We start from the raw sequence: 26,145 nt of genomic DNA on the forward strand, positions 1-26,145 counted from the left end.
AAAACCACATTGAGATACCACCGTATACCAGTTAGAATAGCTAAAATGGCAAGAAACAGCAAATGTTGGAGAGGATGTGGAGAGAGGGAAACCCTTTTACATTGTTGGTGGGAATGCAGGTTGGTGCAGCCACTTTGGAAAACAGTGTGGAGATTCCTCAAAAATTTAAAAATAGAGCTACACTATGACCCAGCAATTGCATTACTGCATATTTGCCCCAGAGATACAGATGTAGTGAAAGAAGGGCCATATGTACCCCAGTGTTCATAGCAGCAATGTCCACAATAGCCAAACTATGGAAAGAGCTGAGACGCCTTTCAACAGACAAATGGATAAAGAAGATGCGGTCCTTATACCCAATGGAATATTACTCAGGCATCAGAAGGGATGAATACCCAACTTTTGTATCAACATGGATGGGACTGGAGGAGATTATGCTGAGTGTAATCAGTTAAGCAGAGAAAGTCAATTATCACATGGTTTCACTTATTTGTGGAGCATAAGGAATAACATGGAGGACATTAGGAGAAGGAAAGGAAAAGTGAAGGGGGGAATTGGAGGGGAAGATGAACCATGATAGATTGTGGACTCTGAGAAACAAACTGAGGATTTTAGGGGGGAGGAGGGTGTGGGGATGGGTGAGCCTTGTGGTGGGTATGAAGGAAGGCATGCATTGCATGGAGCACTGTGTGTTATATGCAAACAGTGAATCTTGGAACACTACGTCAAAAACTAATAAAGTATTGTATGGTGACTAACATAAAACAAAAAAAATAAATAAAAATAAAGCTTTGGAAAAAAAAGATGACTTTTTTTTTTTAATTTTAAGAACTATTTTATTTGTGTCTGTAAGATTTGGTTCCATTGTCCTCAAGCTGAGCAGTTTGTACTGAAAACTTGCAAGAGCAGGAAATGGCAGTCAAGACCTTTAATGTTGCAAATAAGATATTAATTTCTGCAAAAGAAAAAGTCAAATCTCAAAGAGGAAAATTCAGAGGGTGAAGAATAGAAAAAAATTTCTTTCTTGATGCTCAGCTGAAATCTACAGACTCAGAGCACAGCATTAACTCTTGTTCCAACTCAATCAGTGAAGAACATTAACTTCTACCACAGTGAAGTCAGCTTCCACCTGCCCTGCCAGTAACCAAGAAATTCATGGGCTGGATCTTTACCCTCAGAAGGAAATTCTATTCTCTACCCCAACAGAAGACATTCGTTCAAGTAAAAGATGACATTTTTAAAGTCAGAGACAAATCTCACTTATTCTGAATGCGGACGCAAACAAAAAGATATATTACAAATTTGTGAACTGGAGGAAAATACCATGCTCAAAAATAATTAGTGCCAGAAACATAACCATGAATTTGGCATTAAGAAGTAATCATAACTCTACATCTAAAGAAATAATCATACTCCACATCTAAAACTAATGATACACTATATGTTAACTAACTGAATTTAAATAAAATAAGTTAAATTTTAAAAGATGGTTCATCATAATTCATCACAAAAATGTAAAGGAGGGGGATTACCTTGGGAGCTCTGTTTCGCCAGTTGCAACTGCGGAGGAAAGAAGGATCTAGCGAAATATGGCTACGGAGGGTCCTGCCATGCGTTGAGTGCAAGTGGCAGAACATCCCAGATTGCTGAAGCTAAAGGAGATGTTTAACTCTAAGTTTGGATCCATTCCCAAGTTTTATGTTCGAGCACCAGGGAGAGTCAACATAATAGGAGAACATATAGATTATTGTGGATATTCTGTTCTTCCTATGGCTGTAGAACAAGATATGTTAATAGCTGTGGAACCTGTGAAAACCCAAACTCTTCAACTAGCCAATACAAATCCCTTACACCCGGACTTCAGTACTAGTTCTAATAATATTCAGATTGACAAAACCAAGCCTTTGTGGCACAACTATTTCCTATGTGGATTTAAAGGAATTCAGAAACACTTTGGTCTTAGCACCCTGACTGGAATGAATTGCTTAGGGGATGGAAATATCCCACCAAGTTCTGGACTCTCCAGCTCCAGTGCTTTAGTCTGTTGTGCTGGCTTGGTGACACTCACAGTGCTGGGAATGAACCTATCTAAGGTGGAACTTGCAGAAATCTGTGCCAAGAACGAGCGTTATATTGGCACTGAAGGAGGAGGGATGGACAAGTCCATATCATTTCTTGCAGAAGAAGGAACTGCCAAGTTGATAGAATTTAGTCCTCTGAGGGCAACTGATGTGAAACTTCCAAGTGGAGCAGTATTTGTGATTGCCAACAGTTGTGTGGAAATGAATAAGGCAGCGACTTCTCATTTCAATATCAGGGTGATGGAGTGTCGGCTGGCTGCAAAGCTCCTGGCAAAGTACAGAGGCTTGCAGTGGGGTAAAGTACTACGACTAGAGGAGGTGCAAACCAAACTGGGGGTCAGTCTGGAAGAAATGCTGTGGATCACAGAGGATGCCCTTCACCCCGAGCCCTATAGCCCTGAGGAGGTCTGCAGGTGTCTGGGAATTAGCCTGCAGGAGTTTCGAACCCAAATTCTGAGTCCAAACACTCAAGATGGTGAGTCTGCAGAAGAAAGTGAAGAACATGCTAGTTCCCCTACTCACAGCTGGAAAGATTCCACTTTTCCCATGAATTTTACTGATTTTGAAGCATACTTGAGGGTATTTGGAGAATGTGTATGTTTTGGCAAACTTAATTCTCTAGATTCTGGACTTCGTTAAATTCATTGATTCATTATTCAATAAACATTTCCTGATCTGCCATATGCCAGGTATTCTGGCGAGGTAAAGGTGGATAAAACATGGTTCCTGCCCTCGAGAAGTTCCTACTTCAAGACGTTTCTCTTTCTTTCTCCCTCTGTGCATTTTTCTGATTATTATACTACGTGCACAAAAAAGTCTAGGTTGGAGCAGTGCTTATAACTGCTGAGACACCCCCTGGAACACCAGGAAGTTCACTGCTTAGCTTGGAACTTGTTGCCCACCTAGCGTGAAAGCTTTTTCTGTTTGCCTGCTGCTTTCACGTGATGTTGTTTTCACAATGATAACATCAGATCCCTGAGACGGTAAAGGTTGGAGGTGAGGGATGCAGCGCTGGGGTGGCTTCTCTTCTTAGAAGTAAAAGTTGTCTATCTGTGGGCAGTCACCACTGGGGAGCAGGGGCATCTAGCTAAGATCCAGTTGTCTCTGGAGGTAGAGTTAGGGTGCGAGCTTGTAAAGGCTGGCCTTCAGTTCAGTGCATTGCCTAAGCTCCTTAACGTGGATGCTAGTTTTCTCCTCAGTTTGGCCTAATCCTGTGCTTTCCCTACTCCCTGTTGAGTCCATACAAGCACTCAGACACTATTGTCTTGGTTGAACTATTGTACTTACTAATTGCATCTTGGTTGTGCCTCTCGACTTTTAATCCTAAACATCACTGCCCTATTCTGATGGGATCTTTACTCTTTTCTGAATTGAGCTTATTCTCTTTCTCTGTACCCATGTTCCTTTTTCTCTGAATCTGCATGTCTTTCCAACCTTTTTTTTTTTTACCATTAAAAAAAACCCAAGTTAGCTTCCCAGAAAACCTTGGAAAACACGAAAGATACTTTCCTTAATATAGTACATGCATTGCTGTTTATGTATATATTTAAGGTTTCCCCCCAAAATAATGGTTTCATTGTTTTTATAAAAACGATGCATGCTTAATCTTACTCCTTCATCTAAAATAACTACCCTATTAACCCACTTGCAATGCCTTCTATAATTTACTTACACTTTGTACTCAATAAATCTATGTTGAATGAATGAAAAAAAAATGTAAAGGAATGGGCGCCTGAGTGGCTCAGTGGGTTGGGGCCTCTGCCTTCGGCTCGGGTCATTATCCCGGGGGCCTGGGATGGAGCCCCACATCGGGCTCTCTGCTCAGCAGGGAGCGTGCTTCCCTTCCTCTCTCTCTGCCTGCCTCTGCCTACTTGTGATCTGTCTGTGAAATAAATAAATAAAAATATTTTTAAAAAAACGTAAAGGAGAAAAAAATGAACATAAGAATACATGCCAAAAAATTGTTAAAATTCACCACCTATTCTTATTTTTGAAAATTTCATGGGAACACAAAAATACTACATAAACATAGTGAAGACTGTTTACCAAAATCTAATGGCAAATAACATTTTAATTATTGAGGGGTGCCTGGGTGGCTCAGTGAGTTAAGCCTGCTTTTCTTGTTTGGTTTTGTCAAATTGGCTCACTATGCTTCCCAGAGAATCTATTTGATAGTGAGGGGTTTTCTTATTCTGGGGTCCAGTTGGCATCTCATTACTCTGATTTCTGTCTGACACGCACTAATACCACTTCGGTCTTGGAGCTGTCAGTAGTTTGTCTTCATCTATGCATACTTTGGGGTTTGTGAGATGCCTTATCAGCTTTTGTTATTATTCATAAGTTTTGATTTTGCCGTCCTAATGCTTTGTCTTTATGGAGTGATTTGAGGAGATTCTGAAAAGGAGTGCTGTGCCACTTTCTACAAATCTCCCTTCCTTTCTCATAATTAAATATGTTTCCTAACCATTAAAAAGTAGAATATTGCCCAGTATGATAAATAATTTTTCCATGGACTGTGATATGAAGCCTTACTCAAAAAGTTTTTGTTTATATTTTTGTTTTGTTTTTAAACCTAGAAAACCTGAATTCAAGTCCCAGTTTGGTTATTTGCAAATTGTTATTTTTGTCATTTAATCTTTTTGAGCATCAGCTTCTTGTTTGTAAAGTGGAAATAACAATACATGAGATTTGTTGATTGTTCAACAGCATTTCTAGAAATGCTTTGCAAAGTACAAAGTGTGAGGCAAATATAAAATATTGTTACTTCCTTCAAAGTTTCCCTTTTGACTAAGAACTTTTCCAGGATTTCCCCTTTACCATGCATGTTTTTTTCCAAAAAGTTTTTTTTAATTTAAGGAGAATATAACAAAGTTCATACGATATAATCGGGAATATTTGACCCATCATAGAGGCTCAGTGAATCAGCCGGGAATGAAATCCTTTGCAGAAATGACAGTGCCATCCCCAGATGTCGTGATTCTGCTTTATTTGAATTACATCAAATATAGTAAGCATTTATAATGCCCAGGATCCCACCAGAGCACTTCCTTTGAAGACTTTTGTGTAAAATGGACCCATCTCCAAAATATAATGAGTTTTTTAAAGCATTATACTATTTATGTTATACATATACTGTAAGGGCCTATTCAGCCAGAGCAGCCCCACCCTGGTTGAACTGGCATTTTGTTGTAAAACTTGGATTGACCTTGCCCCCCCCCAGGGGAACTTGCTTAGAGGCAAGTCCCAGAAACCAGTCCCATGTAACAAAGTCCAAGTACAAGGGTGTGTAAGGCCAGGTGGAGACATTCAATCAGTGGGCGCATACTGTCTCCTTGCTACCAAGGTGATGGGCTAGTTTTCATGGCTACTGTGGGGTGAATTGTAATTCAATTAGCCACCTGTGTGTGGCCAGGCCCAACCACATGGCCTTTGCTCTATAAAAGTCTGGAAAGCAGGGAGGGGTCGTCCTCTGTAAGGGGTGGCCCCAACCTGTCTGTTTGACGGGTGGTCTGATTCCTGATGCTTGGCCCGAAATAAAGGTTTGTTTGACTTTCGCATCAGTCTCATTCCTTTAATCACAGACCCATTATTGGGTACCCAGTTTTGGGGGGACCCAACAATACTTATGTACATAAAACAATATCATATATTTTCTACCTAAAAATGGACAAAACTGATAATAATGGTTCCCAATAGGGAGGGCTGGGGAGAAGTGATTACGAGAGAATTAGCCATATATTTAATGTTCTTCACTTTAAAAAATAGCTTTACTGGGGGGGGCGCCTGGGTGGCTCAGTGGGTTAAAGCCTCTGCCTTCAGCTCAGGTCATGATCTCAGGGTCCTGGGATCGAGCCCCGCATCCGACTCTCTGCTCAGCGGAGAGCGTGTTTCCCCTCTCTCTCTGCCTGCCTCTCTGCCTACTTGTGATCTCTGTCAAATAAACAAATAAGATATTTAAAAAAAAATAGCTTTACTGGGGCATCTCAGTGGCTCAGTCAGTTAGTAGCTGCCTTTGGCTCAGGCCATGATCCCAGAGTCCTGGAATCAAGCCCTACATCGGGCTCCCTGCTCAGTGGAGAGCCTGCTTCTCCCTCTCTTTCTGCCAGCTGCTCTTCCTGCTTGTACTTGCTGTCAAATAAATAAATAAAATCTTTTTTAAAAATAAAAAAATAGCTTTATTGATGTATAATTAACATACTAAAAAAAGTCACCCATTTAAAGCTTACAATTCAGGGCGCCTGGGTGGCTCAGAGGGTTAAAGCTTCTGCCTTCGGCTCAGGTCATGATCCAAGGGTCCTAGGATCCAGCCCCACATCAGGCTCTCTGCGCGGCAGGGACCCTGCTTCCCTTCCTCTCTCTCTGCCAGCTTCTCTGCCTACTTGTGATCTCTGTCTGTCAAATAAATAAATAAAATCTTTAAAAAAAAATAAAGCTTATAATTCAGTGGTCTTAGAGTATTTACAGATTGTGCAGCCACCATCATAATCTAATTTTAGAACTTTTTTATTACTCCCCATTCTCTCCCCTAAGCTTCTTCTATATATATACTTTCTTTGATTTACCTATTTCAGACATTAATATAGATGAAATCATACAATATGTGAACTTTTGTGACTGGCTTTTTTTACTTAGCATAATGTTTTCCTTTTTGGTGGCTGAGTAATACATATATATGTATATATGTGTATATGTATATATCACATCTTCTTAATCCATTCATCAATTGATGCCAATTCTAAAATGTGTATGGAACCAGGAAAAACCCTAAATAGCCAAAGGAATTTTGAAAAAGAAAACCAAAGCTGGAGGCATCACAATTCTGGATTTTAAGTTGTATCACAAAGCTTAATCATCAAGACAGTATGGTACATGTACAAAGGTATGGAGGTCGAGAAAAATTAAGGCCATCCCACCTCAGGTTTAGCCTTAGAATAAGTACAGCCATCTCAGACCCCTATGCCCAAGGACTGAACTTTCCCCCACCCTGCTTTAGTAAGCCTCACCCTGCTTTGGTTCCAGGAATCCCCACCCTGCTTTGGTAACAGGGACCCGTAAATACCCCTGCTTTAACTAAACCTGGGGTCCAAGTCCCTACTCCGCTGTGTCGGATATACTTGGGCCCAAGCTTAAGCTTGTTGAATAAACCCTCGTGTGATTGCATAGGTTCTTGGCTCCTTGGTGGTCTCTCAGAGGCGAAAACTCAGGCATAACAGAAGGTAGACACAGATCAGTGGAGCAGAACAGAGAACTCAGAAATGGACCTTCAGCTCTATCTTAAACAAAGCAGGAAAGAATAACCAATGGAGGGACGCCTGGGTGGCTCAGTTGGTTAAGCAGCTGCCTTCAGCTCAGGTCATGATCCCAGCGTCCCGGGATCGAGTCCCACATCGGGCTCCTTGCTCTGCCAGGAGCCTGCTTCGCCCTCTGCCTCTGCCTCCAACTCTGTCTGCCTGTGCTTGCTCTCTCTCTCTCTCTCTGTCTCTCTAATAAATAAACAAAATCTTTTTTTTAAAAAAAAAAAAGAATAACCAATGGAAAAAAGACAGTCTCTTCCACAAATGATGTTGGGACAACTGGACAGCCACGTGCTGAAGAATGAAATCAGATCCCTTTCTTAAACCACACACAATAAACTCAAAATAGATGACAAACCTAAATGTGAGGCAGGAATCCATCAAAATCCTAAAGGAGAACACAGGCAGCAACCTCTTTGACCTTGGCTGCAGCAACTTCTTACTAGACCTGTCTCCAGAGGCAAGAGAAACAAAAGCAAAAATAAACTACTAGGACTTCATCAAGAAGTCAAAAAGGCTTTTGCACAACAAAGAAAACAGTCGACAGAACTAAAAGGCAACCTACGGAATGGGAGAAAATATTTGCAAATGACTTATCAGATAAAGGGCTAGTATCCAAAGTCTATAAAGAACTTCTCACACACAACACCCAAAAAACAAAATCCAGTCAAGAAATGGGCAGAAAACATGAATAGACATTTCTTCAAAGAAGACATAGAAATGGCTAACAGACACGTGAAAAAGTACTCAACATCACTTAGCATCAGGGAAATGGAAATCAGAACCACAATGAGATACCACCCCACACCGGTCAGAATGGCTAAAATTAACAACTCAGGAAACAACAGATGTTGGTGAGGATGTCGCGAAAGGGGAACCCTCCTACACTGTTGGTGGGAATACAAACTGGTACAGGCACTCTGGAAAACTGTATGGAGGCTCCTCAAAAAGTTAAACATAGAGCTACCCTATGACCCAGCAATTGTACTACTAGGTATTTATCCAAAGGTTACAAATGCAGTGATCTCAAGGGGCACATGCCCCCCATTATTTATAAGCAGCACTATCCACAGTAGTCAAAATATGGAAAGAGCCCACATGTCCATCAACTGATGAATGGACAAAGAAGATGTGGTATATTACACAATGGAATATAACTCAGCCACCAAAAAGAGTGAAATCTTGCCATTTGCAACAACATGGATGGAACTACAGGGTGTTATGCTAATCAAAATAAGTCAGTCAGAGAAAGACAAATATCATACAATTTTCATATGTGGAATTTAAGAAACAAAACTGATGAACATAGGGGAAGGGAAGGAAAAATAAGGTCAGCTAAAAACAGAGAAGGAAGCAAAGCATAAGAGACTTAACAATAGGGAACAAACTGGACACCTGTGTTGACTCAGTCACTTAAGTGTCTACCTTCAGCTCAGGTCATGAGCTCAAGAGTCCTGGGATGGAGCCCCACACTGGACTCCCTGCTCTGCAGGGAGTTTGCTTCTCCCTCTCCCTCTGACCCTCCCCACCCCCCGTTTGGCTCATGTTCTCTCTTGCTCTCTATCTCTCAAATAAATAGATAAAATCTTTTTATTTATTTATTTATTTTAAAGATTTTATTTATTTGACAGAGAGAGAGAGATCACAAGTAGGCAGACGAGCAGACAGAGAGAGAGGGGGAAGCAGGCTCCCTGCTGAGCAGAGAGCCCTATGTGAGGCTCGATCCCAGGACCCTGAGATTATGACCTGAGCCGAAGGCAGAGGCTTAAACCCCTGAGCCACCCAGGCACCCGATAAAATCTTTTTTAAAAAATAGGGAACAAACTGAGTTGTTGGAGGGGAGGTGAATGGGGGCATTGAGTAAAATGGGTGATGGACATTAAGGAGGGCACTTGATGAAATGAGCATTGGATGTTGTATGCAAGTGATGAATCACTAAATTCTATCCCTGAAACTAATACTACACATATGTTAACTAACTTGAATTTAAATAAAATCTAAAATAAAAATAAAGGCTTCCACAGTAAAGGAAACCATCAATAAAATGAAAATGCAGCTACTGAATAGAAGAAAGTATTTGCAAATCATGTATTTAATAAGGGGTTAATATCCAAAATATGTAAAGAACTCCAACAACTAAATAGCAATAAAACAATCCAAATAAAAAATGGGCAGAGCATCTGAATAGACATTTTGCAGAGAGGACATACCAGATGGCAAACAGGTCCATAAAAAGGAACTCAGGACCACTAATCATCAGGGAAATGCAAATCAAAGCTACAATGAGATATTACATTACACATGTTAGAATGGTTATTATCAAAGACACGGAATAACAAGAGTTGGCTAGGATGTGGACAAAAGGGAACACTTGTGCACTGTTGGGGGAAGATAAATTGGTGCAGCCACTATGAAAAACACTATGGAGGTTCCTCAAAAAATTATAAAGAGAACTATGATATGATTTAGTAATTCCAGTACTGGCTATCCAAAGGAAATGAAAACACTAAATTGAAAAGATCTCTGTAGGGGCGCCTGGGTGGCTCAGTGGATTAAGCCGCTGCCTTCGGCTCAGGTCATGATCTCAGGGTCCTGGGATCGAGCCCTGCATCGGGCTCTCTGCTCCGCAGGGAGCCTGCTTCCTCCTCTCTCTTTGCCTACTTGTGATCTCTCTCTCTCTGTCAAATAAATAAAAAAATAATAATAATAAAATAAAATCTTAAAAAAAAAAAGGAGCTCTGTACCTCCATATTTGTGGAGCATTATTTACAATAATCAAGACATGGAAGCAATCTATGTGTTTATCATTGGACGTATGGATAAAGAAATATATATATTTATATATACATATAAAATATCTAATATATACCTATGTATAAGGGAATGGTATATGTAATATATATACAATATTATTGAGAAATAAAAAAGAAAGAAATCTTGCCATTTGTAACAATATGAATGGATCTTGAGAGAATTCTGATATGTAAAATAAGTCACTAGAGAAAGACCAATACCATATGATCTCAACTGTATGTGGCATCTAAAAACAAGCAAAAAGCAAAACTACCTCATAGATACAGAGAATAAGTTGCCAGAGGCAGGGCATGAGAGGGTTGGTGAAATGGGTGAAGGTGACCAAAAAGTACAGACTTTCAGTTAGAATAAATAAGTCCTGGGGTATAATATACGGCATGATGACTAATTAATACTGTATTGTGTATTTGAAAATTGCTAAGAGAGTAGAACTTAAAAGTTCTCATCATAAGAAAAAAAATTATAACTGTGGTGACGGATGTTAACTAGACTTACTATGGTAACCATTTCACAGTATTTGCAAATACGAATCATGTTGTACACCTGAAACTAATATATTATATGTTCAATTATATTTCAATAAAAATAAGCTTAAAAATGAAGTTTGAACATACGAAAAGCTGAATTTTTATCAAACTAACATAAGTCTTTGTTGTGAGCATAATTACATTCATGTGAGGTTATGAAGATGTGATATGGGTTTTCAATAAATTATTTTTTAAAAAAGTTTCTTGGGGCCCCTGGGTGGCTCAGTTGTTAAGCGTCTGTTTCAGCTCAGGTCATGATCCCAGGGTCCTGGGATCGAACCCCACATTGGGCTCCTTGCTCAGTGGGAAGCCTGCTTCTCCCTCTCCCACTCCCCCTGCTTGTGCCCCCTCTCACTTTGTGTCTCTCTCTCTCTCTGCCAAGTAAATAAATAAAATCTTAAAAAAAATTTTTTTTAAGTTTCTTTCGCCTTTCACTGGGCCCCAGAGAATGTGGTGGAGTCTTATTCCAGGCAACAAGGATATTCTCATAAGCAGTCCTGCAGGAATAAGAGAGGTGGTTGGGTCAGGTCTGAGGAGAGAAATGGCCTCTCCAAGTCTACCATTAAGGCATAACCCCTGGACTCCAGGAGCACTAATACATATCTTCAGCACCCACATTTTCTTTCCCACATTGCAATTTCCCTTTGCTCCAAAATCTGGATAAAATTATAGAGCCTCCTCCCCTACCATAGTCTACCCTAATGTGGGTAAAACTTCATTTCCTGGAATTCAAGATTTGATAAACTTTTTATTATTTACTTGACAATTTATAAATGTTTAGCAATCAGGGTGCCAGGGTGGCACAGTTGGCTAAGCATTTGACTCTTGGTTTCAGCTCAGGTGGTGATCTCAGGGTCCTGGGATCAAGTGCCCTGTCAGGCTCCAAGCTCAGTGAAGAGTCTGCTTAGGATTCTCTCTCCCCCCTCTTCCCTCCTCCCTCTCTAATATGAATAAATTTTTAAAGTTTAGTATCAATATTGCATCTTAGTAAGATTTTGATTGTGTTAAGGAGTAGCAAGAGGCATTCTGCAAAGTGAATTGAATCTGGCCCTGTATTTTAAGGTTAGCTCCAGTAATTACTCATATGATAGACATTTATTAAGCATTTACAATATGCTGAGTTCAAGCACTGAATAGGAAGTCGACAGGCTCTTCCATGATGTCAGGATGTAATACGAGAAAAGACATTTTCATCAATAATAATGACACAATTTGAGAACTCATAATAGAGGTCAATTAGGGACACATTGAGTGTTTTCTCCATCATTTTTACCACAGTAAAAAGCCCATGAGGGAGTGGAGAATGGAGATGGAGTCATACCTGAGGAGTGATACAGGTTCCACCACTGACCAGTTCTGGAACAAATTTTCTTTGCTTCCTCATGAACAAGATGGAGATTTCATAGGGAAGTTGGGAGGACTAAATTGAGAAAATGAATGCGAAGTATTTAACATAGTTCCTACCACAGAATGAATAACAATATTATATTTGCTTCGTGCTTCTTCATGGAGAAGTATCTACCACCTCTAAGCTCCTTTGCCTGTAATTGGAGAGATTCCTTTTGATGTGAGTCAGCAAGTTATTAATTTCAATAAATTAAAAAAACAGAAAAGACAAAATTTTAGTTTTATACATATACTTAGCACTATGGTATGTTGGGGTGTGTATACTGTTAGAAAATAAGCTTAGTTTTTTGAGTCTAGGTGATGCTCTTCAGACATGAGACATTTAGAGGTCTGAAATTCATCCCATGAAGATTAGTAATGAGTAAAGGTTATGAAATCTGCTCTAGAACAAAAATAAATGAAACCTTTCAGGTGAAAGGGCATATGGCTCTATGAAATTCTTGGAAATGTTGGGAAGTAAACTGGATATACATACATCATGTTAAACACCTGCCAGATTTGAAAAGGTGGATGATTTTAACACTTGCCCCTTGACCTTGGGACAATCAGGGTCTTCTGGCTTCCCAGGTATAGTACCTCCCACAGAGTCCCAGAACAAAATGGACTCAATAAATATGCCAAGTGGAATCTGAAGATATGTATAATCTGAATAGGGTTTTATTTATTTTTATGCTTAAACACTCTTCATTTAATGAATATACATTTATAAGGCAAATTAAAATGATCACACAAACAACTACCCTCATAATAGGTAGTGGTTACTTACAAAGTGAAAGTAATAAATGCAGGCTAATGTGGTAGTACATGTCAAACAACTTAGACGAAAGATGGCATGTACTAAAAAAGTTTCTGGTGAATGGAAAAGTTGGCCCAAGACAAATACATTGATGTCTACAGATGCATGTGAAGAGTTCAAATGAAATGTGGAAAAGAAAAAGTAAAATATTTAGTATATTAAATAAATAAAAGCTTAATTACTAAAATGAGTTCCAAAAGTGGATGAATCCCTCCTCCTACATTAGTATATTTTTATTCAGAGCCCATTCCCGAGCCATCAATTCCCACTTCACTTGTACTTCCCTGAGCCTCATTCCCACTCAGTGCTTGAGATGTTTGATATATTTAGCTTCTTCCTCTCACTACTTCTCTTATGGCTCTGATTCTTCCTCCTCTTCCTCTTCTTCCTCTTCCTCTTCCTCCTCCTCCTCTTCTGGCTGAACCTCTTCTGCTGCCTCTTCTGGACCCTTTTCTTTGGGCTCTGGAGGAGCTTTTCTTGAATGTTTACACAAAAGGGTGATAAAAGCAGTTACAACTATTAATAGTAGGAAAAAAAGTATGAGAAATATTATGATCATATTGTCTACGAACTCATGCTCATCTTTGGCAACACTGAAAGCATTTTCAGATTCCCGTTGTAAAACAGGAGAGCCACTGTCCACACTACCCCCAGTTCCTATAGTCGTGCAGTCAGGAGGGGCATAGCCAGCCTCACAATGGCAGTGCTTTAAATTGTTGCAAACTCCTCTCCCATTACACATTTGTCGTGGTTCACAGTCGTAGTTCAGCACAGCATGATCAACGCAGGAGTAATTCAGACAGATTTTTTCTGGAGCACAACGTGTGCCAGCGTCCACATCTCCATCATCAGGGATATCAGTATTATTGTAGGCATCCATGCTCCAGCACCAGTCATCCCTATGAGGCACCTGGATCATTGTTTGCATGGGTTTGACCACTGGTACATGTTTAACATTTGTACATATAATTTTCCCACAATATATATTTTCAGCTGTACACTTTACGTATTCCTGGTTATCTGAAGTGGGAAGGCCACAGTTTCCAAACCGGTCCCCTTTAGTGTTCATGGAAACGTAACAGTCTTCTGGGGCAGACCTTGCAGGGTATCCAAAAACATTTGTGCATTGAAAATCAGCAGTCTTGCACAGACCTTCAATGCAATAGTGAACTCGTTGACAAGGTGTACCATTTTGCTTGTATGTGTTGGTGGGGCACTTGTCAGAGTTACCATCACAATACTCTGGGAGGTCACACTCTCCAAAAGGAGAACGGCACATGATTCCCTTTTCTAAATATCCACACGTTTCATTACAGCAGGGTCCAGAACTACACAATGCTGTTGCCTTCAGCCTACATGTTTCGTCACAGCACGGGTTATTACCACAGTCAGGTCCACAGTCACACTCCTCATTCACCTCCAACACACCGTTTCCACACGAGGCTTGCCTACGCAGGCGACCTTGGGGCCGGGGCTTGTTAAATAGGCAGGCCCCTTTGTGTTCCCGGAGGAACTGGTAGAAGTGGTCAGAACTGCAGTTGCTGAAGCCACTTTCTTTAGTGATGTTTTCACGCATGAGGCAAAAGCGTTTATCTTTACAAGTGCAGGCCGAGTGGTCGTGCTGAATACCCAAGTTGTGCCCAAGCTCGTGGGCCACGAGCGCCGCAAACAGGAGGACATCTTCATGGTGGAAGGATTCAACAGCGGCTGCAAAGCCTCTTGAACAGGCACCATTGAGAAATGCCTGTCCCACATGGTCTTCAGGATGATGTCCCACGATCATGTGGGCAACATCGTGCTTCACCCGGGGGAAGAGCTTCTCCTGTCTCCAGCTGTTGAAATTCCTCAGTGTAACTCGCAAGTCCGCTGGGACTTCTATGAGGTCCCCCTCGGTCCAGACCTCCATTCCAGCCAGCACCACCTCGGTGTTTATTCCCCGAGTGAAGATGTTGGCCAGAGCAGTGATGTCCATTACTCTCTGGACTGTCTCATCGACGTTACCGCCCCACATTTGGAAGCGCTGGTTGCTGACCACGACGAACATCTCCACGTACTTGGTGTGTGACCAAAAGGACGGCAGTGCCTGTGGACGGCGAGGCTTCCTGCTCCCTTGTTGCCGGCTGGTGGACACCACTTGGCTGCCTTTGGAAGTGACGCCGCAGGACACTCGAGCTTGGGGTGCCATGGTGTACAACACATGTTCAAACTGTTCTGAGCTGTCCATGGGCTCAATGCCATAGGGTTTCCCCTCCTTAATCAGGATGCCCCTGAGGCCTGAACAGGTGTTGAGGGAAACAAAAGAACCCGGGACTCCTTCTATGTAGCCTTCGTAGTGACAGTCATGCGAGATGAAAGGCACTTCTTGCCGCAGGACCCCACTGTGGTAGCTGAAGACTGGAAAGTTATTCACAAAATAGTCTCTCTTCACCTTCAGTTGAATCACCTGCTTCTGGCCCTGCATTAATAGCGTATAGGATGATGCCTTTTCCCCTGGATCTTCCCTTCCCTTGACCGTCAGACTCTTGGGGATGACTGTTTCGTAAGAAGCGTAATATACAGATCCAGGGTCACAGTACAAGCCTGGCAGGAAAATCAGTACCAACACCAGCATGATGCCCAACCTGACACACGAAGGTCCCGGCACTTCTGGTGCTCGCCTCCAGCCCTTCATTTGTGGAGCCCACGCCGGAAGCTCTCTGCCAGCCTCATAGGCAGCCACTTGGTATTTCTGTAGAGAAGACGAGGAGGAGGCAGACTGTCTCAAAGAAGCTGCCACTGACGTGGCCGTTGGGAATCGGTTGATGGTGTGTGGCCTGTGTCCATCAGTAGCAGCTGTCCCTGACACAGAGACCCTCGGGCGGTAGCTCCAGATCTATGCTGGCCGCATGAAGGGTGGCTACCGCCTACCTGAGAGAAGCATAGCCTCTGGCTATGTCCTTTCTAGTCTTTCCGATCTGTTATCCTTCAGGTAGTGTCCTTTCTGTGTGACTTCTTCCCCAGCATCAACTTCAGTGCTTCCTGGCTAAGGTCCTTTTGACATCGTGGACTGATGTAATCATGAAGGACTGCAGGTACTAAAAGGCAAGACCCTGCCTGGAGAGTGGAAACAAAACCTCCATGCCTTCTCAACTGTGCCGCGCGGAATGCCCCACCCCCGCCCCTCCTGTCGTCCGTTGCTTGGCTAACTCCAAGTGTTCCAGACCAGGGGGCTTAGACATCTTTGGAGGCACACTCTGTTGCTCACTTCCCCTCCTTTAAAACTCTTGCTCCAGGGGCACCTGGGTGGCTCAGTGGGTTAAAGCCTCTGCCTTCGGCTCAGGTCATGATCTCAAGGTCCTGGGATTGAGCCCCGCATCAGGCTCTCTGCTCAGCAGGGAGCCTGCTTCCCTTCCTCTCTCTCTCTCTCTGCCTGCCTCTCTGCCTACTTGTGATCTCTGTCAAATAAATAAAATCTTTAAAAAAAAACAAAACTCTTGCTCCATAACACACGGACATCATAACTCTGATTGTTCTTTATCCATGGATGGCATTATAGGGATATGCGTCATCTCACAGGCCAGTCTGTTAGAAAAGGCCAGTGGAGTGGCAGCCCTGTGCCACAAGATAGACTTGAGTGAGCTGGTGACTCTTGGGGCAAGGGTCAATACCCCTGTGTTTTAACATCGTCAGAGTTTGGTTTCTCAAGTTCTGTTGATAACACTGTCCAAACGTGTGTATGGGGATGCCAGTAGAGCGGCCTCCCCTTCTGGGTGAGTATCATGGGCCCGTTGGTGGGTGAGTCCAGGCCCACACTCTTCATAGGATGGCCCTGACATCCTGGTATGTAATACTATGCCTGTTGTAAACTAGGTATCCTGAAAGTCTCTCCTGTGTTAGAATGCGGCCTCCGTGTGTTCAGTGACCAATTCTGTCTGTTCGTCTTTATTATACCCTCAGGTCTAGGTGAGTGCTTGTCCAAAAGTAGACAAACAAGAATTATTTATCAAGTGAATAAATGACTCCCAGGTTATGAGTGCTGTGATGTCTCATCTGTTGTTTGTCATTTGTTTTTACTTGCTTGATGCCTGTCCTGAATGGCTAAAAATGTCTTCAGGAAAACCCACAACCATACTGACTAACGGCACATTTGTGTTCTCAGTATGTGCCTCTTCCTACATTCGGCCAGCAGGTCACTCTTCTGACTTCTTCTGGCCTCACCTTTGGCTGAGAAAAATAGAAGCAGTCCAAAGAGTGCTTCCACGTGTCGGTGCCGGGTGAGCCCCCCTGTGTCTAGATCTTCCTCCTACGATGGTGGATAAGTTGTCCATGCTCCAGTCGAAGGCCAGTCCCTCTGCTTGCATGAGGAGTCTCCTACCCTTTTTAATTTCTCGTGGACTTTGTTTGCTTTTCCAGTTGTCCCTTCTCCCTTTTCCATCTTAAACATCTGTTTGTCCATAGATCCAGTCTCATTATAAGCTGTAATATCTCACCCTTATGAAACCATCCTTCTCAGCCCATGTCACTCTCAGTCACATCCAGTTTCTCTTCTGTTTCATAGTGAAGCTCTTTGACAGAGTGTATTAACATTCTTTTTCCAGTTTGCATCACTTTTTTCTTTTCTGAAATGCTTAACTTTGAATCACACCACAAACCCATGACATGCATAAACAGAAATATGTTTTACACTGAATTATTAAAAAGAGAACAGCTTAGCCAGACACAAAAGGACAAATATTTATGATTTCATGTATTTAAAAATTTTTTTATTTAAGTGAAATTCAATTAATATAAGGTGTATTATTAGCTTTCAGAGGTAGAATTTAGGGATTCATCAGTTACATATAAACCCAGTGCTCATTCCATCAATTGCTCTCCTTAGTGGCCATCACCCAGTTACCTCATCCCCCCCAACCTCTGCCTAATTCCAGCAACCCTCAGTTTGATTCCCATGGTTAAGAATATCTGATGGTTTGTCTGCCTCTCTGTTTATGTCTGATTTAATTTTTTTCCCTTCACTGTGTTTATCTGTTTTGTTTCATTGATCTCACATGTGAATGAAATCATATATTTATCTTCCTCTGACTATCTTATTTCACTTAGCATAATACACTCTGGTTCCATCCAAGTCATTGCAAATGGCAAGATTTCATTCTTTCTGATTGGCTGAGTGATATTTCATTGCATATATACATATGCACATACACCCACACACACACACACACACACACACACACACACATACACCCCACATTTTCTTTATCCATTCACCTGTTGATGGACATCTAGGCTCTTTCCTTATTTTGGTGATTGTGGACATCAGTGCTATAAACATTGGCATGTGTGTGCCCCTTGAGATCATTACGTTTGTATCCTTTGGATAAATACCTAGTAGTGCAATTGCTGGGTCATAGGGTAGCTCTATATTTCACTATTTGAGGAACCTCCATAGAGTTTTCCAGAGTACCTGTACCAGTTTGCATTCCTACTAAGAGTGTTAGAGAGTTCCTCTTCCTCCACAGCTTTGCCAACATCTGTTGTTCCCTGAGTTGTTAATTTTAGCCATGCTGACTGGTGTGAGGTGGTACCTCATCATGAAACTGATTTGTATTTCTCTGATGCTGAGTGGTGTTGAGCATTTTTTCATACATCTGTTAGCCATTCCTATGTCTTCTTTGGAGGAATGTCTATTCATGTCTTCTGCCTATTTCTTGACTGGATTTTTTGTTTTTTTGGGTATTGAGTTTGAGAAGTTCTTTATAGATTTTGGATACTAGCCCATTTTCTGATATGTCATTTGTAAATATTTTCTCCCATTCTGTAGGTTGCCTTTTAGTTTATGTTTTGTTCTTTTTTTTTTTTTTTTTTTTTTAGATTTATTTATTTGACAGATAGAGATTACAAGTAGGCAGAGAGGCAGGCAGAGAGAGAGAGAGGAGGAAGCAGGCTCCCAGCCAAGCAGAGAGCCCGATGCGGGGCTCGATCCCAGGACCCTGGGATCATGACCTGAGCTGAAGGCAGAGGCTTTAACCCGCTGAGCCACCCAGGTGCCCCTGTTCTTTTTTTTTTTTTTAAGATTTTATTTACTCATTTGACAGAGAGAGAAAAGCAGGGGAAGTGGGAGAGGGAGAACCAGGTTTCCTGCTGAGCAGGCAGCCTGATTGGGGTAAAATCCCGGGACCCTGGGATCATGACCCGAGCCGAAGGCATCCACCCAACCCACTGAGCCACCCAAGCGCCCCTGCCTTTTAGTTTTGTTGACTGTTTTCTTTGTTGCGCAAAACTTTTTGTCTTGATGAAGTCCCAGTAGTTCTTTTTTGCTTTTGTTTCCCTTCCCGTTGAAGGGGTGTCAAACAAGAAGTTGCTGCAGCTGAGGTCAAAGAGGTTGCTGCCTGTGGTCACTAGTATTTTGATGGATTCCTGTCTCACATTTAGGTCTGTCTTCTGTTTTGAGCTTATTTGTGTGTATGGTTTAAGAAAGAGGTCTGATTTCATTCTTCTGCAATGTGGCTGTCCAGTATGAGTTATGTATCAATAAAGCTATTGTTGAAAGTCAAGATGTGTTGAACCACCCTGCAACTCAGGAGTAAATCCAACTTGGTCATGGTGATCCTATTAATGTAATCTTAGATCCTATTAGCTAGTGTCATGGAGAGAATTTTTGCATCCATGTTCATCAGGAGTATTGCTCTGTAGTTCTCCTTTTTGGTGAGGTCTTGGTCTGGCTTTGGAATCAAGCTAATGCTGGCCACATAGAGTGAGCTTGGAAGTTTTCCTTCCATTTCGATTTTTTCAAACAGCTTCAGAAGACTAGGAATTAATTCTTCTTTAAATGTTTAGTAGAATTCCACTGGGAGGCCATCTGGCCCTGGTTCTGGTTTTTAGGGAGATTTTTGATTACTGCTTCAATTTGTTTGCTGGTTATGGGTGTGTTTAAGTTTTCTATTACTTAAAAAAAAAAAAGGTTTTACTTATTTGTCCAAGAGAGCACAAGCACAAGCAAGGGGAGAGGCAGGCAGAGGAGAAGCAGGTTTCCTGCTGAACAGGGAGCCCGATGCAGGACTCCATCCCATGACCCTGGGATCATGACCTGAGCTGAAGGCAGGTGCTGAACCGACTGAACCACTCTTGGTGGTCCGGGTTTTCTATTTCTTTTTGTTTCAGAATTGGTCATTTGTATGTCTCTAGGAATGTGTCTGTTTCTTCCAGATTGTCTAATTTGTTACCATATAATTGCGCCTTATATTCACTTGTAATTGTATTTCTTCAGTGTTGGCTGTGATTTCTCCTCTTTCATTCATGATTTTGTTTGTTTGGGTCCCTTTCTCTTTCCTTTTTGGTAAATCTGCCTAGGGGTTTATTGATCTTTCAGAGAACCAGCTCCTAGTTCCCTTGTGATCTGTTGTAGTGTTGTTGTTGTTGTTTTTTTTTAAATTTCTGTATCTTTGATTTCTGTTCTGATCTTTATTATTGCTCTTCTCCTGCTGGATTTAGGCTTTGTTTGCTGTTCTTTCTCTAGCTCCTGTAGGTGTAAGGTTAGATTTTGTATCTGAGACTTTTCTTGTTTCTCGAGAAAGGCTTGAATTCTTATATACAATATAAGTGGCTTTGGGCATCCCAAAGGCTCTGAACCTTTCTGTTTTCATTTTCATTTGTTCCTATGTATTTTTTAAATTCTTCTTTAATTTCCTGGTTGACCCATTCCTTAGTAGGATGCTCTTCAACCTCCATGTATCTGTGTTCCTTCCAACTTTCCTCTTGTGATTGAGTTCATGTTTTGAAGCCTTGTGGTCTGAAAACATGCATGATATGATCTGTCTTTTTGTACCAGTTGAGACCTGATTTGTGACCCACTGTGTGTGACCTATTCTGGAGAATGTTCCATGGGCACTTGAGAAGAATGTGTATTTTGTTGTTTTAGGATGAAACGCTCTGAATATGTCTGCGAAGGCCATCTGGTGCAGTGTGTCATTCATTCAAAGCCCTTGTTTCTTGGTTGATCTTCTGCTTAGATGATCTGTCCATTGCCCTGAGTAAGGTGTTAACGTCCCCTACTGTTATTGTACTATTATCAATGTGTTTCTTTAATTTTGTTATTAATTGGTTTATACAGTTGGCTGCTCCCAAGTTAGGGGTATACATACTTATAATGGTTGGATCTTCTAGTTGGATAGACCCTTTTATTATGATATTGTGTCCTTCTTCATCTTTTATTACAGCCTTTGGTTTAAAATCTAGTTTGTCTGATATAAAGATTGCTACTTGCAGTTTTTATCAATGTCCATTAGCATGAAACATGGTTCTCCATCCCCTCACTTTCAATCTAGAGGTGCCTCTGGGTCTAAAATGTGTCTCTTGTAGAGAGCATATCAATGGGGCCTTTTTTTAAATCCAATCTGATACTGTGTGTCTGTTGATTGGAGCATTCAGCCCATTTATATACAGAGTAATTACTGAAAGATATTAAGTGCCATTGTATTACCTGTTAAGTTGCTATTTTTGTATATTGTCTCTGTTCTCGTGATCCCTGTTGCTTTTGGGCTCTCTCTGCACTCAAAGGATCCCCTTTAATATTTTTTGGAGAGGACACCCAGGTAGCTTGGTTAAGTGACTGCCTTTGGCTCAGGTCTTCATCCTGGAGTCCTGGGATGGAGTCCCACATCAGGCTCCCTGCTCACCAGGGAGTCTCCTTCTCCCTCTGACCTTCTCTCTGTCATCCTCTTCCTCCTGTTCTTTCCTTTGTGGTGAGTTCTTCCATCTCATCATTAATTCCAGAAAAGAAGAGAAGAAAGAGAGAAAAGACAAAAATAACAACAACATCAGAAAATACAAACAAAACTAACCAGAAGAAATAAGAAACAAACAAAAGTAAGAAATCAAACAACAAGTAAAACAACAAAACAATAAACTAAATCCTGAGTGTATTTTGGTTTGTTTGTTAAAAGAAACTGGATCTCAAAAACAGAAAAGAAAGAAAAACTTATATATATATTTTTGTGTATCTTTGTGTGTATATATATCTCAATGTGTATGTGTAGGTCTCAAATAGGAAAGAATGAAAAACTTTTATATATAAATATATATAATAAGTATAGTATTAATTTATATATAAATATATAAGATTATATATAAACATATGTATTTATATAGAAATAACAAAACTTACATGTAAATGTAATATATAATATAATGTTATAATAACATGTAACATTATATATAATAAAAATACAATAAAATACAACAGAAGGAAACATAAAGTATATATTACAAACTTTAATAAGAACCAAAAAGGAATTTAAAAAAAATAAGAAAATACCTGAAAAGAGTAAAACTGAAAGACTAATGAATAATAATTATTTTTAAAAAGCTGTGAATGCTCTATACTGTCTTTCCCAAAAGCTGAGGTTTTCTAGTTCCCTATAATGGAAAACTTGGTGCTGGAGAGTTGTTCCAGCCGGTCTTCTGGCGGAGGGGTCTGTTGTGGGGATTCTCAGGTGTCCTTGCTTGGTGGAATTGCACTGCTATTACCAGGGGGCAGGGCTCAGTGCGAGCAGCTCCAGATTGCACGGTGTTGCACACCGTTTTGTTCTCTGAAGGCCTTCAGCACCGATGGGGTTTAGGATATGGATATGACCATGCCCCAATCTCTAGCCACCACCACCCCCCAGCACTCTTCAGGGAGTCCTTACAGGTGCAGTGAATCACCTCTTGTCTCCCTGGTTCCGGACAGAACTCTTTGTTCACCGGGCCTGTGACCGAGCATTTTTATCTCAGGCACCCACCCAGCTCTGAATCTCTAAACTTGACAGACTCCTGCAGTGCGAACACATGCCGTTTTTCCTAGGAAAGGGGGTGCGGGCCTCACTGTATTTCTGCCTGTTGCTGTCCCCTGCCCAGAGAGCAGTCATACCACCATGAAGCAATTCACAGTTCATGGCAACACAGAGCAGAAAGCCGGCTGCTAGACTTGCTGTTTTCACCTGGCTTCCCAGCTCCGATCCCTGAAAATCCTGCCACACTCTGGCACCCCACATTCTTCTTGTGACCTTGGGGATCCCGGGGCCACGCTATCTGACATGGGATTCCACCCCGCCTCACCACCTGAGCATCTTTAAGCCAGGGACGTCCCCCACTGTAGCAGATTTCTAAAAGTTCCAATTTTGTGCTCCCCTGCTTATAATACTTTGAGGGAGCTTCCTTAAGCAGGCTTCCTCCCTCCGCCTTATCTACTCATCTATTGCCCCGAATTCACGTCTCCATACCTCCTACCCTCCAAAAGGTGGTCACTTTCCTATTTGTAGAATTGCAGCAATTCTTTTCTCAGATCTGCGATTAATGTTGCAGGTGTTCAGAATGATTTTGTAACTATGTAGCTGAATTCCAGGAACCAGACGAAATTAGGGTCCCCTACTCCTCTGCCATCTTAACTTCTCCTCTGTGATTTCCTTTAGATGAGGTTCCTCAAAAGGTCAAGTTTATAGAGAAAGTAGAATAGAGTTGACCAGGAGCTGGGGAAAAGAGTGACGGGGAGTTATTATTGTCTAATGGGTACAGAGTTTCAGTTTGGGACGATGACAGGTTCTGGAAATGGATGGTGGTGAAGGCTGTCCAGCAGTGTGAATGTACTTAATGCTACCAAACTGTACACTTAAAAATGGTAAAGACGGTTAATTTTATGTGATGTATATTTTACTGAAGGAGGGAGACTGCTGAGTAGGTACAACCCGAATGACGTAATCAACAGTTTTAGCTCCGTAGAAATCACCCATGTGCCATTGCCAATCACAGATCCTCCTGCATCACAGATAATCATGATCCTGTCTCTCATGGTAACAATTTTCTCCTTTAAAAAAATTGTTTTGCTTCCAAATATGCATCCTGGTTTAACTGTGTAATTTTATTTTACTTGTCTTCCCACCAAGCAGAGAACCCGATGTGGGGCTCAATCCTAGGACCCTGGGATCTTGACTTGAGTCGAAGGCAGAGGCTTTAACACACTGAGCCACCCAGGTGCCCCGGAATTTTTAGTTTTAATAGCCAGTCTTGTGGGTGTATAGCAACATCTCTTTGTGGCTATATGATCTGTGTTTCTCTGAATATCGATGACAGTGGAATGCCCTCACAGATGTTTGTTTGGCTCACCCTTGGCACTTTGACTCCAGTAGAATAAGCTTTCATTCCCACCCATCCATTCAAACTGCTCTGCTCCAGGATACCAATGAATAACTCTCCATTGTCAAATCAAATGATCAACACTCGGTCCTCACCTTGGACCTACTAACAACACTTAAAAGATGATCGGAATGTTCTGACTTACCTTTGAAAAGAATCGCTCTGCCCACTGGGTGGAAAACAGGCTGCTGGGAGAGCCAGAGTGGAGGCAGAGAGACCAGTTAGAGACTTCTGCGGTTGGAGAAGGGAAGAGGGAGTGGATGATGGCTTGCAGTGTGCTGCAGAGTGGGGGTCAGTGGCGGTGGTGGTAAGAGGTCTCATTCTGGATATCTGTTGAAAGTAGAGCCCCGAGAAATTGCAGATGGACTGGCATTGTAGTGTAAGGCTCTTCTAGAAACACTTTCGCTCTTGGGTTTTCAGGACATGCTCTCTCCTGGTGGTTCCCCTACCATACCAGCCACTCCTTCTCCCCCCACTTCTTTCCTGAGTCCTCATTTTATCAACACCTACACATGGAGCACCCCGGAGCTAAGCCCTCACCCAGTCCTTGGATCTGTTCCTTTCTCTATCTGCTGGCTCTGCTCCCTGGGCAGTGGCCACCATCCCGTGGCTTGAATATCATCTCCGGACTGGCAACTCTCAAACAGACATCTGTGGCTGACTTTCCTCCTGAGTTCCAGACCCAGTCGTCTTGCTGCCTAGCTGCCATGCCCGCCTGGGTGTTTAAGAGGCATCTCAAGCTAAACACGTCCAACGCCTGCTTTTTCCCACTCATCTGCACCTCAGTGAATGGCAACTCTGTTCTTGCCGTTGCTCAGGGCAGAGCCAGTAGAGTCCTCCTTCTTTGTCACCTTTCTCTAACACTCTACGTGTGCTCTGTCACCAAATCCTTTGAGCTCTACCTCACGGTATACGCAGATTCTAGCCGCTCCTCACCGCTACCACTTCAGCCACCCTCCTAAAAGCTTCCAACATCTCCTGCTTGGTATATCACAGGGTATCTCAGGATTTTCTGCTTATGCAATGGTGCATCATCCCACCCCTTCCTGTTCTTTGATCATGTAGCAGATGGAGTGATCCTTCAGTACTTCTCAGCTCTGGTCACCCCTTTGCCAAAGGCCTTCTGTGCTTCCCATCCCCACTGAAATAGAAATGTAAGTCCTTACCGGTCCTTACCAAGTCTTCACGTGACCTGTCTCCATCCACTGCCCTCAACTGCTACTCCACCATGCCCACTCTGTCCAGATAATGCTGACCTCCTTGCTGCTCTTCAGACATGCCAAGCACGCTCCCATCTCAGGACCCTTCCACTTAGACTCCCCTCACCCTGATGGGCTCTTCCCCTTCTCTGACCATTGGCTTCAAAGAGAATTCCACCTTCACATCACTCTTGTTCCCCTTGCACAGCTTCATCTGCTCCGTTGCACATGTTACAGCCTGACGCATCATGGAGTTATCTTTTAGTTGGTGCCAGGTTTGCAGTCTTTTCTTTTCTTTTCTTTTTTTTTCATTTTCATGGGATCAGAGGCTTTGTCTTATTTTCTACCATGTCCCTAGTACTAGTACAACAGTTCATAGGTAAGGACTCAACAGTGGTTGTATGCATGAATGAGGAGAGGTGACGTGTCAGCTTCACAGTTCAATTAGACTTCTGTAAAAAGCACCAAGGTTGGACAGCAAGCCGCGAATGTGCAAGTTGGCGTGTCTTGAGCCATTTGCACGTTAAGGACTAAGGATGCGGTCAGAAGAGGGAGATAGCTGGAATCTTTGACTTAGGATCCAAGCAGCAGGTTGCTTTTAATGCCACCATGGTCTTGAAAGGAGGGCTCTAAGGAAAGGAAGAAAGTCCTTACCAGGCTTACCTGTAACTGGGCCCAAGGCAGCAATTGCCACGTCAGTCAAATCTTGCTCCTCCTCCCCCCAGAAATTTTCAATTTAGTAGGGGAAGTAGAATGTGTTTGCAAATGATCATGTATGTGATAGGTCAGAATACCATAGGTATAAAGGAAGTTCAGTACTGGGACTTGGTGGGTGTAGATCTTACCATAGCTGAACAACGTACAATTCATACACTCTTA

General features: G+C 42.1%; 2 protein-coding genes across 2 annotated transcripts; one reads left to right on the plus strand and one right to left on the minus strand.

Annotated features, from left to right (window-relative positions):
• Positions 1-1,551: 1,551 nt before the first annotated feature.
• On the plus strand, positions 1,552-2,720 carry LOC123954381 (N-acetylgalactosamine kinase-like). Its single transcript, XM_046025506.1, is given in 1 exon segment — positions 1,552-2,720. A coding segment is annotated over 1 exon segment (1,131 nt). The 5' UTR covers positions 1,552-1,589.
• Positions 2,721-13,271: 10,551 nt separating this feature from the next.
• Positions 13,272-25,513, minus strand: LOC123954382 (disintegrin and metalloproteinase domain-containing protein 1a-like). Its single transcript, XM_046025507.1, has 2 exons — positions 25,394-25,513; positions 13,272-15,791 (listed from the first exon to the last, which is right to left on the minus strand). Exons 1-2 carry the CDS (start codon positions 25,511-25,513, stop codon positions 13,272-13,274), a joined length of 2,640 nt encoding a protein of 879 aa, XP_045881463.1.
• Positions 25,514-26,145: the final 632 nt, after the last annotated feature.

Source organism: Meles meles, chromosome 12 (genome assembly GCF_922984935.1).
Source record: "Meles meles chromosome 12, mMelMel3.1 paternal haplotype, whole genome shotgun sequence".
NCBI classification, from domain to species: Eukaryota; Metazoa; Chordata; class Mammalia; order Carnivora; family Mustelidae; genus Meles; species Meles meles.

Excerpts from the sequence above, each read along its gene's own strand:
- LOC123954382 (XM_046025507.1), bottom strand. The coding sequence starts at position 25,513 with ATGCGTCAGGCTGTAACATGTGCAACGGAGCAGATGAAGCTGTGCAAG. Across the intron at positions 15,792-25,393 it reads AAGGGGAAGAGCCCATCAGG|ATCTGGAGCTACCGCCCGAG; the intron begins GTGAGGGGAGTC and ends CGGCCAGCATAG.